The sequence below is a fragment of the Microtus oregoni genome, unplaced genomic scaffold, assembly GCF_018167655.1.
Source record: "Microtus oregoni isolate MIOR12 unplaced genomic scaffold, Mior012 000046F_ref0000063, whole genome shotgun sequence".
NCBI classification, from domain to species: domain Eukaryota; kingdom Metazoa; phylum Chordata; class Mammalia; order Rodentia; family Cricetidae; genus Microtus; species Microtus oregoni.
In genome coordinates, this window is record NW_024543220.1 from 17,719,888 (window position 1) to 17,735,483 (window position 15,596).

The 15,596-nt window shown below is 48.5% G+C and overlaps 2 protein-coding genes across 3 annotated transcripts in view; one reads left to right on the plus strand and one right to left on the minus strand.

The window, feature by feature from the left end:
* The window catches only part of Tspear (thrombospondin type laminin G domain and EAR repeats), a 157,455-nt gene that overhangs the window by 79,895 nt on the left and 61,964 nt on the right, over positions 1-15,596 (minus strand). The gene's annotated exons all lie outside the window — the stretch shown is intronic.
* LOC121435204 (keratin-associated protein 10-3-like) lies at positions 5,891-12,307 on the plus strand. 2 transcript variants are annotated; one of them, XM_041634333.1, is made up of 3 exons: positions 5,891-6,032; positions 8,074-8,081; positions 11,684-12,307. In XM_041634333.1, exons 1-3 carry the CDS (start codon positions 5,891-5,893, stop codon positions 12,305-12,307), a joined length of 774 nt encoding a protein of 257 aa, XP_041490267.1. The 2 variants fall into 2 exon arrangements, with proteins under 2 accessions (XP_041490267.1, XP_041490266.1); XM_041634332.1 differs by lacking the exons at positions 5,891-6,032; positions 8,074-8,081 and having other exon boundaries at positions 11,540-12,307.

Genomic DNA, 15,596 nt, shown 5'->3' on the forward strand with positions numbered 1-15,596 from the left:
AAGGGGGACATAACCACAGACACAGAGGAAATTCAGAGAATCATTAGATCTTACTACAAAAGCCTATATGCCACAAAATTGGAAAATGTAAAGGAAATGGATACTTTTTTAGATAAATATCATATACCAAAGTTAAATCAGGACCTGGTGAACAATCTAAATAGACCTGTTAGTCGCGAAGAATTAGAAGAGGTTATCAAAAACCTCCCTACCAAAAAAAGCCCAGGACCAGATGGTTTCAATGCGGAATTCTACCAGATCTTCCAAGAAGATCTAATACCTATACTCCTTAATGTATTCCACAAGATAGAAACAGAAGGGTCATTACCAAACTCCTTTTATGAAGCCACAATTACTCTGATACCAAAACCACTCAAAGACTCAACCAGGAAAGAGAACTACAGGCCAATCTCACTCATGAATATCGACGCAAAAATCCTCAACAAAATACTGGCAAATCGAATCCAAGAACACATCCGAAAAATTATCCATTATGATCAAGTAGGCTTCATTCCTGAGATGCAGGGCTGGTTCAACATACGAAAATCTATCAATGTAATCCAGCATATAAATAAACTGAAAGAAAAAAACCATATGATCATTTCATTAGATGCTGAAAAAGCATTTGACAAAATTCAACATCCATTTATGTTAAAAGTCTTGGAGAGATTAGGGATACAAGGGTCATACCTAAATATAATAAAAGCTATATACAGCAAGCCGACAGCTAACATCAAATTAAACGGAGAGAAACTCAAAGCCATCCCACTTAACTCAGGAACACGACAAGGCTGTCCACTCTCCCCATACCTCTTCAATATAGTGCTTGAAGTTCTAGCAATAGCAATAAGACAACATAATGGAATCAAGGGGATTCGAATTGGAAAGGAAGAAGTTAAACTTTCGTTATTTGCAGATGATATGATAGTGTACATAAGCGACCCCAAAAACTCCACCAAAGAACTCCTACAGCTGATAAACAGCTTTAGTAATGTGGCAGGATACAAGATCAACTCCAAAAAATCAGTCGCCCTCTTATACACAAAGGATATGGAAGCAGAGAGGGAAATCAGAGAAGCTTCACCATTCACAATAGCCAAAAACAGCATAAAATATCTTGGGGTACATCTAACCAAGGAAGTGAAAGATCTATTTGACAAGAACTTTAAGGCATTGAAGAAAGAAATTGAAGAGGATACCAAAAAATGGATGGACCTCCCTTGCTCTTGGATTGGGAGGATCAACATAGTAAAAATGGCAATTCTACCAAAGGCTATTTATAGATTCAATGCAATCCCCATCAAGATCCCATCAAAATTCTTCACAGATCTGGAGAGGACAATAATCAACTTTATATGGAAAAACAAAAAACCCAGGATAGCCAAAACAATCCTATACAATAAAGGATCTTCTGGAGGCATTACCATCCCTGACTTCAAACTCTATTACAGAGCTACAGTAATGAAAACAGTGTGGTACTGGCATAAAAACAGAGAAGTCGACCAATGGAATCGTATAGAAGACCCGAATTTTATCCCACAAACCTATGAACACCTGATTTTCGATAAAGGAGCTAAAAGTATAAAATGGAAGAAAGAAAGCATCTTCAACAAATGGTGCTGGCACAACTGGATGTCATCTTGTAGAAGAATGAAAATAGACCCTTATCTATCACCGTGCACAAAACTCAAGTCCAAATGGATTAAAGACCTCAATATCAGCCCGAACACACTGAACCTGATAGAAGAGAAAGTGGGAAGTACCCTACAGGAGCTGGGCACAGGAGATCGCTTCCTATGTATAACCCCAGAAGCACAGACATTAAGGGCAACATTGAATAAATGGGACCTACTTAAACTGAGAAGCTTCTGTAAAGCAAAGGACATAGTCAATAAGACACAAAGGCAACCTACTGATTGGGAGAAGATCTTCACCAACCCCACAACAGACAAAGGTCTGATCTCCAAAATATATAGAGAACTCAAGAAACTAGACTTTAAAATGCTAATTAACCCAATTAAAAAATGGGGCACTGAACTGAACAGAGAATTCTCAGCAGAGGAAGTTCAAATGGCCAAAAGACACTTAAAGTCGTGCTCAACTTCCTTAGCAATCAGGGAAATGCAAATCAAAACAACTTTGAGATATCATCTTACACCTGTCAGAATGGCTAAAGTCAAAAACACCAAGGATAACCTTTGCTGGAGAGGCTGTGGAGGAACGGGTACCCTCATCCATTGCTGGTGGGAATGCCATCTTGTGCAACCACTGTGGAAGTCAGTGTTTCGGTTTCTCAGGAAATTCGGGATCAACTTACCCCTGGACCCAGCAATACCACTCCTGGGAATATACCCAAGAGATGCTCTATCATATGACAAAAGCATTTGTTCAACTATGTTCATAGCAGTATTATTTGTAATAGCCAGAACCTGGAAACAACCTAGATGCCCTTCAATGGAAGAATGGATGAAGAAAGTATGGAATATATACACGCTAGAGTACTACGCTGCGGTAAAAAACAATGACTTCTCGAATTTTGCAGGCAAATGGATGGAAATAGAAAACACTATCCTGAGTGAGGTGTCCCAGACCCAAAAAGATGAACATGGGATGTACTCGCTCATAATTGGTTTCTAGCCATAAATTAGGGCCACGGAGTCTACAATAGGTGAACCTAAAGAAGCTAAGTAAGAAGGTGAACCCAAGGAAAAACATATAGTTATCCTCTTGGCTAAGGGAAGTAGACCCAATTGCCGGGGAGAAAATTAGGATTTTGGGGGTGGGGTGGGATGGGGGTAAGGGGAGATGGGGAGAGAAAAGGTAGAAGGGAAGGAGGGGGGACTTGGGGAATCAGGAGAATTGGGATAAAGGAAAGGTGGATAGGGGAGCACGGAACCACAATTCTTAGTTAAGGGAACCACTTTAGGGTGAGCAAGAGATTTGACCCTAGAGGGGCTCCCAAGTGCCCAACATGAGGTTCCCAGTTAGTTCCTTGGGTAGCTGAGGACTGGGAACCTGAAATGACCCTATCCGAGAGCAATACTGACGAATATCTTGCATATCATCATAGAACCTTCATCTGGTGATGGATGGAGACAGAGACAGAGACCCACACTGGAGCACTGGACTGAGCTCCCAAGGTCCCAATGAGGAGCAGAAGGAGGGAGAACATGAGCAAAGAAGTCGGGACCACGAGGCGTGCACCCACCCACTGAGACAGTGGAGCTGATCTACTGGGAGCTCACCAAGGCCAGCTGGACTGTGACTGAAAAAGCATGGGATAAAGCCAGACTCTCTGAACATGGCGAACAATGAGGGCTGATGAGACGCCAAGGACAATGGCACGGGGTTTTGATCCTACTTAATGTGCTGGCTTTGTGGAAGCCTAGCCAGTTTGGATGTTCACCTTCCTAGATATGGACGGAGGGGGGAGGACCTAGGACTTGCCACAGGGCAGGGAACCTGGACTGCTCTGTGGACTGGAGAGGGAGGGGGAGAGGAGTGGGGGGAGGGGTAGAAGGTGGGAGGAGGGGGAGAAGGGTGGGAGGAGGGGGAGGGAGATGGGAGGCTGGGAGGAGGTGGAAACTTGTTTTTTGTTTATGTTTTTTTTCTTCTTTTCTTAATAAAAAAATTATTAAAAAAAAAAAAAAGAAAAAAAAAAAAAGATTTAAAAAAATGTGGTGGGTCAGGTTTGGTACAGTTTGTGTTGTTAAACTATAGACATGGGGATGCTTTTATGTGTACACATACATATTATATGCAATATTTATCCACAAATGGATAGATAGATGATAAATGTTGGATGAACAGAAAGATGGATAAGTAAATAAATGAATGGATGGATGCATGAGTGGGTCGATGAATGAGCAAGTAGATGGTTGGGCTGGGACATGGGCGAGTAGATGGATGGACAGATGGTCAGACGGACGGACAGAGGGAAGGAAGGAGAGAGGGAGGGAGGGAGGGAGGGAGGCAAGGATGGATATGTTGGTGGATAGATAAATGGGTGGGTGGGTGGGTGAATGAGTAGGTTAGTGGATGGATGAGTGTGTTAGTGGACAGATGACTATGTTAGTGGACGGATGAGTGTGTTAGGGGATGGATGAGTGTGTTAGTGGACGGATGAGTGTGTTAGGGGATGGATGAATGTGTTAGGGGATGGATAAGTATGTTAGTGGACGGATGAGTGTATTAGGGGATGGATGAGTATGTTAGTGGATGGATGAGTGTATTATGGGATGGATGAGTTGGTGATGATAAGTAGGTGGGTGGGTTGGTGGTGGATGGATAGACATCTGGATGGATGGATAAGTGGGTGGTTGAACGGCTAGGCAAAGAATCAACCCTCACAATTTGTGAATTCCATTTAATTTTTACCTTCTGACATTTATTTACATCCCCATATATGCTTGTGATCTTTCTGTAGCCATCCATGGACATACACAGAGCAGGGAATCTTAAGGAACATGCTCCCAGCTGGTAGGATGAGATAATAATATGGCTCTGCCTTCTGGTTTTGACTCATCCTAAAAACAAGTCTCATCAGTTCTCCTTGGTGCCAGTTTTTCTGAGGTTGTGCTGTCCTCTTGCTTGGGAATGCCCTTGAGTGGTGCTGAGCCACCATGGTGCTGTGACATTAGTACTATAGGGCAGTTCACCGAGGACCCACAATTCTTCTGCTGGTGTGAGGTCAACGGTAATGAGTTTACCATGTGGGTGGCACAAGGAGCTTTCGGACAGAGCACATCAGACCAGCTCCTGTGTGGCACACTGATGACCAGAGACTCCTGGAAAACTGAACCTGTGTGAACCCCAGCAGCAACTGAGCAACATCTTCTAAATCAGTGCTAGCGACGCGCAGAACACAATCTCTAAACCTGTGCATGTGTGCATACATGTAGCAAGACAGAGAGCTAGAAATGAAGGACCTGGGAGCAGCTGCTTCCCAACGACACTGGCCAGCACTGGGTTCAGATGACACACAGCCTAACTTCCAGGTGCATCTTCTACACTGCTCAGTGTACATATGTGACCTAAGTGCAGTTGCTATGGACATGCATCCCAGTGCTCGAGTGGCAAGGCTGGGTGGCTGGTGAGCAGAAGGGCTGGCGAGGAATTGTTAGCAGCTTTGGAGGAGGATGGAGTGGACAAGGGATGTCTGGGGAACACTGAGCAGGGAGGCAGAGAGCGGCACAGGTTCCTGGCCCATGCAGTGCTCCAGGGTTTTGACAGATCATGAACCTCCTTGGGGTTAGAAACAGAGCCCAGCCAGGGACCGTTGGCCATCTTGAGTATGGAGGGGCCAAGCTCATCATCCTGCATCTCCAAGTACAAAGATAGGATAGACACAGGTACAGGGCAGGGGGGACAGTTACACAGGACAATACAGAAAGGTACAGGAGATAGGGAGACACTCTAGGTGTGGCCAGTCACTGTACCCTCAATTCAGTGGCCCTACAAATGTCACTGCACACCGTCTGGTCTCAGCACTGTCATGAAGTGACAACTGTCCTCACCCAGAGCTGGGCTATGGAAGAAGTACTGGGCTGATCACATCCACTTCTTAAGAGGGAATGAGGGTCCTGGCAGTGGGCCACAGCCATCTCTGCAGCCATAAGATGACTGGGACAAGTCTTACCAATGACACCCCAAGCTCACTGCTCACAGAGCCTCACCCAACTGTCCCACTGCTCCCAGCACCACCACTGGTGGGAGACAGACAGGCCTGACAACATCCCAGAAAAACAAACGTCTTAATGATCCAACAAGGAAGGGAGGCCAAGTCTGACAACAGCACAGGGGGATAAAAGCTGACGACCCAGCACCTCACACACACACTCACTAACACACTCACTCACTCACACCTCGCCCTCTTCCATCCAACCCCACCATGGCCGCCTCCACCATGTCTGTCTGCTCTGACGCTTGCACCAACTCCTCCTGGCAGGTGGATGACTGCCCAGAGAGCTGCTGTGAGCCTAGCTGCTGTGCTCCCAGCTGCTACCAGCCCAGCTGCTGTGTCCCCAACTGCTGTGCCCCAACCCCCTGCATTACTCTTGTCTGTACCCCAGTGAGCTGTGGGTCCAGCCCCTGCTGCCAGTCTTCCTGTGCACCCTCATGCTGCCAGCCATCCTGCTGTGTGACTCTTTGCTGCAAGCCTGTCTGCTGCACACCCATCTGTTATGGCTCCTCCTGCTGCCAGCCCTCATGCTGCTGTGTACCTGTGTGCTGCAAGCCTGTCTGCTGCAAGCCCTGCTCCAGCGTGTCCCTGCTCTGCCGCCCTGTGTGCAGACCTGCCTGCTGTGTGCCCAGCTCCTCCTGCTGTGCCTCCTCCTGCCAGCCCAGCTGCTGCAAGCCCTGCTCCAGCATGTCCCTGATCTGCAGCCCTGCCTGCTCATGCCCCTCTTGCTGAGTCCTGTCCTCAGATCAGAAGTCCAGCTGCTGAGTGGGCTCTGCTGTCACCCCAGAACTTGGGAGCTCCCTCTCACCTGACCCCTGGCTTCTCTGCTAGTGGCCAGCAACTGTGTCCATTGCCTCTCCAGGGTCTTGGAAGGCCTTGACTGTCACTTGCTTGCCCCTCCCTCACTATGGGAGAAGCCCCCAGCTTCTACCCATGACTTTCCTAGGAAACCTACTGGCCTTGCCACAGTGAGAAATATGTATCTCTACAATCTAGACCTCTGGGTAGCAAAGCAGAAGTCACTTCAGAGATGGGCCTCAGCCACTTCCCTGGGTCTGTGACGGGCCTCTACTGTGTTCAGGCCAACCTTGGCTCTTGTAGATTCTCAGCCTCCCACCCCAGCTCCCTTCAACTGTACCTCTTATACTCCAATAAAGTGCTTGACAAACCTAGCCAAGACTGTCTCTGTGCTTACATGAATGCTCAAGTTCTCAGCCCTGGCTGCTCACAGGGCACTGAGCCCCTCCCCTTCCTTGGTGTCAGAGCCAGCATTCCCTGTTCCTAGGTGTGTCCCAGGGATAAACTTGTGTTCAGGGATGCAACGGGGCAGGTTTGACAATTGCACCTACCCTAGGTATGACTTTGGCCACCCTGACTCCCCTAGACTTCCCTGCCCTGGTTGGTAAGATCCTCGGAGCTATTCTTTGTAGAGAACTCAGGTCTGGGAAGCTCCTACCGAGCTGTCTCACTGGCCTGCGGTCTTCATAACTCAGCATGGCTGGATACATGCTCTCCTAGGGAATTGTGGGACTTTGGTGCATGGCAGGGGTGTTTGAAGACCAGTTCACAGAAGTCCTGGTCACAAGTCTAAAGCACACCCTGATAGATGACATTTTGCATGGGCCATTTATCCTTGCTAGGGGTGCTGAGTACATCCCCTGGAGAACCCCAGTCCCAGCTTCCTGGGACTTGGCCCCAAGCTCCTTTTCTGGGCTTGGGGGTAATACCATCTCTAACCTAGGCCTGTGGTCTGGTCCAGCCTGTTGCAGTTAGAATCACACAGTGGTATCTGAAAAATAAATTGCTGGTAACAATCTCCCACCTCTAGGCCCCAGCTCTCAGGCCCTTCTCTTCTTTGCTATAGCACCTTAGAGGCATGGGTGTGGAGGATACGCCCTGGACAGGGATTCTGGGAGCAGAAAGGACCTTACAGTCTCAAGTCTCCTAGACAACCTGCTCTGGGCCCTGCGTGTGACACTTACTGCCGCTAATAGTGTGTAATGACAGAGAACCCAAGATTTGAGTTTACAATTAAATGAACAAAAGAGGTAGTAGTAAGCACTTATGGAGACGCCCGGTGGCCAAAAGTCACACAGTCCAGTAGTCATTCTCACCCGTGACATGAAGACATAGATGTACAAAGAAGAGACAGTTGGCGCCCTCAAGATGGCAAGCAATCAGTTATCAACATAGCCGCAGTAGCTGGTCACCATGTGGACAAAGCTTACAGACCGATAGAATGTTTGGTTCCACTTGAAACACGCAGTAGGGCTAGTGGTCATTACAGTCCTACGCATCCATAGTGAGTCCATGACAACACTCTGGAATGAACAAAAGAGCAATGTCCCACCCGTGTCCTGTGTGGAGACAGTAGCTCCTAGGGAGCTGCACAGGTCAGCAAGTGCTGACACTTGTCAGCTGGCTGCTTTGCTACATTGTGTTCTGTATTGTCTGCTGCTGATCTGTAATAAAATACTAAGAAAAAGATGTTGCAAAGACCATTCTCCTGAACCACACTTAATAAAGCCAGCTCGTAACAGTAAAAAGACAGTCACTTTTGGGAAATCTAAAGGCATTCCCTCCAGCAGATTCAGAAGTGGAGTTGGACGGTGGACCCAGCAGAGAGTGTGGGCATGCATCATGGACCAAACAGCGAGCATGGACGCATCACTTCTCAACACAGTTAATGCGGGAGAGGTAGGATTCAGAAGAAAATCAAATCCTCAGGTAATGCAAATGAACAGGATTACAAATGAGAGTTCAACCCACAAAACCACAAGAGCTTCCAAAATGAACTTTTAAAAGGGAAATTTTAAATGTTAGAAGACAACTGGGGAGATCCAGAAATTGGTGAAGTATTGTCTTCACAGATATGAGGACCTGGGAGCCCATATTTGTAAAACAGCAGGACTTGGCTGTAGGGTTTGTAATCCCAGGGCTGGGGAGGCAGAGGTAGAGGGTCCCTGAGGCTCTCTGGACAGCTAGTCTGAATTGGTGAGTTTGGGTTTCAGAGAAAGATCCTATTTCAACAAAAATAGGGCTGAGAGTGACCAGGAAAACACCGTCTGCCAATCTCTGGCCTCTACACATACACACACACACACACACACACACACACACACACACATAAATAAATAAACAAACAAATGATAATTAAGGAAGGAATTATAGATATAAATAAAACTGATCAGTTGTTTATAAAAGACAATGCAAATTAAAACACTGGCAAATCCAGAAGAGAAAAATTATGATAAAGATTAATTGTGATAAAATACATAATAAAAATATTTAAGGCAAATACTTGAATGATATTACAATTCACCAACTTCCAGGGTAAGATGGTGAGTTAAGCATTGCCTCCACTTGACTGCTCTGGACTTTTCCAGATGCCTGTGGCTGTTTTCTCTCTTATTCACATTAACAACCCCCCCTGCCCCAATAAGAGCAGTCATTTTGAGTCGTTTATTTGCTACACCTCCTTAAATACATACATATTACCTGATTTCATAGCCACAGCAAATAAGACAAGAGAAAGAAAGAAATGGGATACAAATAGGAGAGAAAAAGTCAAAACATCCTTGTTTTCATATGTAAAAGCCCCAACGGCTCCACCAGAAATGCTTAAATTTGATAATGCTTCTAGCAGAACGGCTGAATATAAAATCACCGCACAAAACACAGTGTCTTTTCTATATTCCAGTGATGAACAGACTGAGGAAAACAGCAAGACTCAGAAGCCTGTTTACAGCTGTCTCAGAAAACAGAACACTTATGAATACACCAAGGAACTAAAGGGCAGAAAGGAGGAAGAGCACTGGTGGAAGGCGGACTTCCCAGTGTCACAGAGCGGAGAGTCAGTAACATGAAAATAGTCACATGACCAAAGCAATCTATAGAGTCAAAATTCCAATAGCCTTCTCTAAAGATATAGGAAAATAAGTCCCATAATTCACAAGGAAGCACAAAAGAACATGACCTTAATTTAATTTAATTTGTTTATTTGAGACAGGGTTTCTCTGTGTAGCCCTGGCTGTCCTAGAACTCACTCTACAGACCAGGCTAGCTCAAACTCATAGATTCACCTGCCTCTCCCTCCCAAGTGCTGGGATTAAAGGCGTGTGCCATGGTGTCTCAGTTTGAGAGACCTTGAATTTTTAAAGCAAACCTGAATACAAAGATCAATGCTGGAGGTGTCACCCTGACTTATTTAAATTGTTTAACAGGTACAAATGTGGGTTTTTTTTGTTGTTATTGTTGTTGTTTGTGTGTGTGTGTGTGCCAAAAGCAGCTCGGTGTTAGCACAAAAGTAGACAGATAGGCCAGTGAAATAGAAAACACTACTAAAGTCCAAAAGAAAGACACCCAATGTTGACTTCTAGACCCCCTGCCTACAACTAAAAATGGTACTAAAGTATCTCTGGGGAAAGATGGCCATTTTAGCTAATGGTGCTAGAAAAACTGGATTATAGTTCATGTCGTGGATTACAAGAATAAAACCCCTGCATCCATTCCCAGAAAGTCTCCAAGGGAGGTGCTCTACCAAAACAAGGACACCAACCCAGAAAGAAATCGCAAGGGGCCAGCACTGAAGAAAATGAAGGAAAAGATTTTTTAAAAAGAATAATAAGGAAGACATAGGAAAGCAGCAGAACACCAGTGCTGAGGGGGCCAAGGGTTGGCGGGGCCAAGGCTGGGGGCACAAGGGTTGAGGGGGGAACCCAAAGCTGAGGGAGAGCCAAGGGCTGAGGGAGGGCCAAAGGCTCAGGTAGAGGCAAGAACTAAGGGGCAGAGCCAAGGGCTGAGTGGGGGTAAGGGCTGGGGAGGGCAAGGACTGAGGGAAAGGCAGGGGCTGAGAGGGTGGGGCCAAGGGCTAAGATGGGTATAACCCTAAGAGATAAGGAAAGTTGAGGGTTGGGTTGGGTCTGAGGGCTGGTCAGCTCAGACTGACCTGTGAATTCAGAATACTGGAAATGTTGTGTTCTCAGAGCTTGGGGACACGTAGGGGACAGTATGGGACGACCAAAGTACAGGAAAACAGAAACAGAGGAAGTGATCAGCTCCAAAAGGGAAAAACAAAGACGAAATGCGCATGAATACAGAGATGAAGCCTGTCTGCCCACAGAGAAACACTCAACAAAGATACCACTGAAATAGACGTGAAATAAAGCAACACTAAACGGTACATGGTTGGTGCCCTGGTTTAAATGCACGCTGCCTTCAGAATGGGAGAAGTGGCTCCCAGGAGGTGACGGTGAGAGAGAATGCTGTTCTCCACAGAAGGAAATGTTTATTCTAATAAGTAATTGTACAACAAAGAGTGTGGGATAGAGGAGAGGAACCCTGGGTCTGTGGGATGGAGGAGAGGGTCTCTGGGTCTGTGGGAGGGAGGAGAGGGACTCTGGGTCTGTGGGAGGGAGGAGAGGGACTCTGGGTCTGTGGGATGGAGGAGAGGAACCCTGGGTCTGAGGGAGGGAGGAGAGAGGCATGCTGGGTCCGTAGGATGGAGGAGAGGGTCGTCACTGCCTGCAGCAACAGAGGGGTCTGTAGCGTGGGGACGGCATGACACTGGGCCTGCTGGAGCTTGTGTCCCTGAAGATAAGGTGGGAGACAGCAGAAGGAATCACAGACCCCAGCTCCACCCAGCTCTTGTGTCACATGGCCACTCAGAACAAGGATGTGCCTTGGCTCAGCTGTGACCCATGCTCCCAGCCCTAAACTGGCTGTGTTGTCTGCAGACAAGGTGAACAACAAGGAAAGGAGAAGTGCCCGCACTCATGAGGAGACATCCGTGGGAGGCACATAAAAACCCCCGGGCAGGCACCTCACACAAACACACTCACTCACACTCACACAGAGACCATGGCCAGCACCTGCTGCACAAGGACCTGCGTGATCGCTGCGTCCACCACATCTGTCTGCTCTAGCAATCTGAGCTGCGGCAGCCGGGTTTGCTCGCCCAGCACCTGTCCAGGCACCTCCTGGCTGGTGGACAATTGCCAGGAGAGCTACTGTGAGCCCCCATGCTGTGCCCCCAGCTGCTGTGCCCCAACCACTTGCCTCCTCTGCACCCCAGTGAGCTGTGTGTCCAGTCCCTGCTGCCAATCTGCCTGTACCAGTGGCTGCGCACCCTCATGCTGCCAACAGTCTAGTTGCCAGCCAGCTTGCTGCACTTCCTCTCCCTGCCAGCCATCGTGCTGTGGTCCTCTCTCCTGCACACCTGTATGTTGTACACCTGTCTGCTGTGGACTTTCCTCTTGCTGCCAGCCATCCTGCTGTGTGACCCTGTGCTGCAAGCCTGTCTGCTGCAAGCCTGTCTGTTGCACACCCATCTGTTCTGGATCCTCCTCCTGCTGCCAGCAGTCTAGCTGCCAGCCCTCATGCTGTCAGCCATCCTGCTGTGTGCCTGTCTGCTGCAAGCCTCTCTGCTGCAAGCCTTGCTCCAGCGTGTCCCTGCTCTGCCGCCCTGTGTGCAGACCCGCCTGCTGTGTGCCCAGCTCCTCCCGCTGTGCCTCCTCCTGCCAGTACAGCTGCTGCAAGCCCTGCTCCAGCATGTCCCTGATCTGCCGCCCTGCCTGCTCCAGTCAAGCCTGCTGTGGCCTCTCCTCAGGCCAGAAGTCCAGCTGCTGATGGGCCTGTTCTGGTGCCAGCTGACTCAGGTCCCTCCCTGTATCTCCCCTTGGCCTCTCCAGTCTGCTCCTGTTCTGAAATGGCAGGTCCCCCAGAAGAGGAACGCCATGTGTCCTCCACGCTGACCTGACCTCTCCTACCTTCCAGGAGTCTCTGAGTCACTGTCACTCTTTCCTGTCCCCATGCTGCTTTGGGTCACCTGCCCTGCTATCAGCAGCACACACCACCAATAAAGCCATGGCCACCCAACACCCTTCTGGATTGATATTTTTCGTATGTTTGGGATAAAATATCCAAGAGACAAAGGAAATGGAGGAAGGAAGGGTCTCACTCAGGGCTTTAATCCATCACTTCGGGGATGTGAAAATGAAGCAGTTCTCTTCACAGTGTTCAGGAAGTAGAGAGACATTTGTGTTTTATTCTTTCCTTCTCCCCTCCATCCTCCCTGCTCTAGTCCATGGAATAGCACTGCACACAGTCAGGGTATGTTCACCTTGGGGAATCTGCTCTCAATATGTCCTCTCAGACACCCCCAGAGTGTACCTCAGTCTTCTAGTCAAGTAGGGTTCAGAGAGTGGCCATCACATCCCTTATGCTGTGCAGGTACCCAACCTCCATGGAGTATGGCCTTTCTTAACCACAGGCCTATCAGGAACGGAGTGACTCTGCCCAGTGGTCATAAAGGCCTGTGGCCTCTCTTCTGAATCTCAGGACCTCTTTCTAGGCAGATTCAAGCAAAAATCCATGAGTCCAGGACTCCCCAGGACTGGCCACCTACAGATGCAGCCTGGTCTGGGGCCATCCTATGCTGTCCATCAGGGCAAAATGGTCTGCACCAGGCTTCCTGTGGATGCCAGACACAGGGCAGAGCTGCTGCGGCCCTTTGCACACACAGGTCCTTTCTCCAGTTGCCACTAGCTGTCCGAAACACCCTTGTCACCAAGGCTCCTGCTATGACAAGCCTGCTTTCCCTGGTCCTTGGAGCAGATCTGCACCCTGGCAAGATTGGAACAGGATGTGCGGACTCAGGTTGGGTACCCTGACTCCTGTCTTTCCCAGGCCTGGGGTGTGGCCACCTTCCCTAAACAGCTCCATCAGTGTGACAACGCCACACCAAGATGCACACACCTGTCATAATTGGTCCTGGCTGTCACCTTAACCGTGCTGAGAGGTGAGAGTGCCTGTGATGATGTTTCCAAAGAGACTTAATACACCCTGGAGCCTCATCAGGTGTCCCCGTGCAGCCTGGCTGCCCACCCTGGCTGCCAGCTTTTTTTCTGCACAGGGCTGCCTCCCCTGACATTGCACTGTGCTTTGTGCCAGGATGCTAGGACAACCTGAGGAGACCAGAGCAGGAGAGAGCAGAGAAGGCTCAGCTTTGAGCAGGCTGGAGGGCATGGGTGACCCTTCTGAGCCAAGAGATGTCAGCATCTATCAGTCACAGCTCCAGACTCACTGGCCCAGTGGCCATACCCCAGCCGTGGCCTTAGCCCCCGTCAGGTCCATGCTGTAGGTTCTGGGGATGCCTTTAGCCCCCCACCCATGGACAGAATCTGGTAGACCCTAAGAAGATTGTGGGCTCTTATCCCAGTGTTCATGGTCAACAGAACTCATGTACTTGGAGCAGCAACATGGTTGTGACCCAGAAACACTGGGATGTGGCCTCTCAGTGACTGGGTGATGTTCATGAAACAATGGAAGAGTGTGTTGTCGCTTGGCAGGACTGAACGTAGCCTAAAGTGGCACACTTGTGCCCTTGAGACAACTGGCTCCAAGAAATTAGAATTTCCTGGGGCTGGAAGAAGGAAAAGGTTGAGCTTGGTCCCATCCAGAGGGGAGTTTGTCTCTGGAATACCTTGCAGGAGCCACTGAAGTCCAGACAACGATGACAGGCGAAACCACACTTTGACCCAGACCGATGGTTGTACATACTTCCTACCCTCTATTTAAACTTTTCTCTAGTGTCAGAATACCCAAGATGGACTTTGGGGTGGCGTTTTCATGGGACCTCTCTTCCTCTTCCCCGTGTGCCTGCACCTAATAGAAAAAACTCCCCTTTCTCTGCTGTTCACCAATACTTGTATAATTGGCACATCAGGGCTGGTGGCAAGCCTGGCTTGTCTGGGCTGCAAGGCTCTGAACCAGCTGGTAGAGAGAGTCTTGGCTGAGAGCCCAGAGACATGGAAAGCTGTAGAACCTGGCAGAACAGGTCTGGACAGCTTCTTCCCTGTAGCCACATGGGCATCTACAGATGCGTGAAGGGCCAAAGCATCATTCCCTGGGCATCAGGGACAAGTGAATAAAGGCACAAAATGGCTAAGCCCACTGTATAGGCCGGAATAAAATATCTGATAAAGTCAAACACTTGAGTATGAACTCAGTATGAAGATGTAGGTATTGGTAGCATGGCCTCAGGAGCTGGACTTGGATGACATCGTCTTAGGGTCATGGCCTTGGGACACATGGGCCTTTTGTCACCTCAGACTCCCTTTTCCCCACAATCCAATGACTTCGGAAAATCTACTCAATAGAAATAGACAAGAAAGGAGGACACCAAGACACAGCATGTCTGGGCCTCACACTCATGTGTCCCACAGATAGAACCAGGGCTAAGCACCTATGCTCCTGAAATAAAAGGCAGGTGTGTGAGGCCATATGTCTCATCTGGGGACACACACATCAGCAATTTGTAAAGAAATGAATAATGTCACCTCCTAGTGTATTTCCCAGAGAAATGCTTGGGAACTTGCCCCAAGTGTTACTGTGGAATAAGTGACTCCTTGGAACCTCCCACCTCCAGCTTAGTCAGAATGCACAAATTCCACAGAAAGTTTTACAGCCCCTGCACCACCTCCCTGTCACAGGTTCCCACCTTAGAAAAGGTGAGGACAACCGGAAAGAGGCAGCCACCTGCCCTCGACACAGACTTCCGGCAGAGACGGATACGTCCAGCCCCCTATCATTCTAGCATGGAGAACCCCTGAGAACTCACTGCTGTGATTTTGGTTTTCAGCCCCCCAGCATGCTCAGTGCTTTCTGTCACTCAGGACTACAATGTCCCTGAACAGAACTGCATGCTGAATTCCCAAGAAGTCCCTATAGCAAATTCTAAGTCTCCTTCCGAAAGGCAGATTTTGACCAAGGACAGGGACTGTCCTGTCCCCAACCCTCACTTAAACCAGCAGAGTCCTCCAAGTTCAGACTGCAAAAGTCTTTATCATGAACACCCTTGGTGACACCAGGTGACCATCTCAGGCAAGGCCGTCATGGACAGAGCCTCCTCTGGAAC

What these genes read in the sequence shown, in the direction of transcription:
- LOC121435204 (XM_041634333.1), top strand. Translation starts at nt 5,891, where the DNA reads ATGGCCGCCTCCACCATGTCTGTCTGCTCTGACGCTTGCACCAACTCC.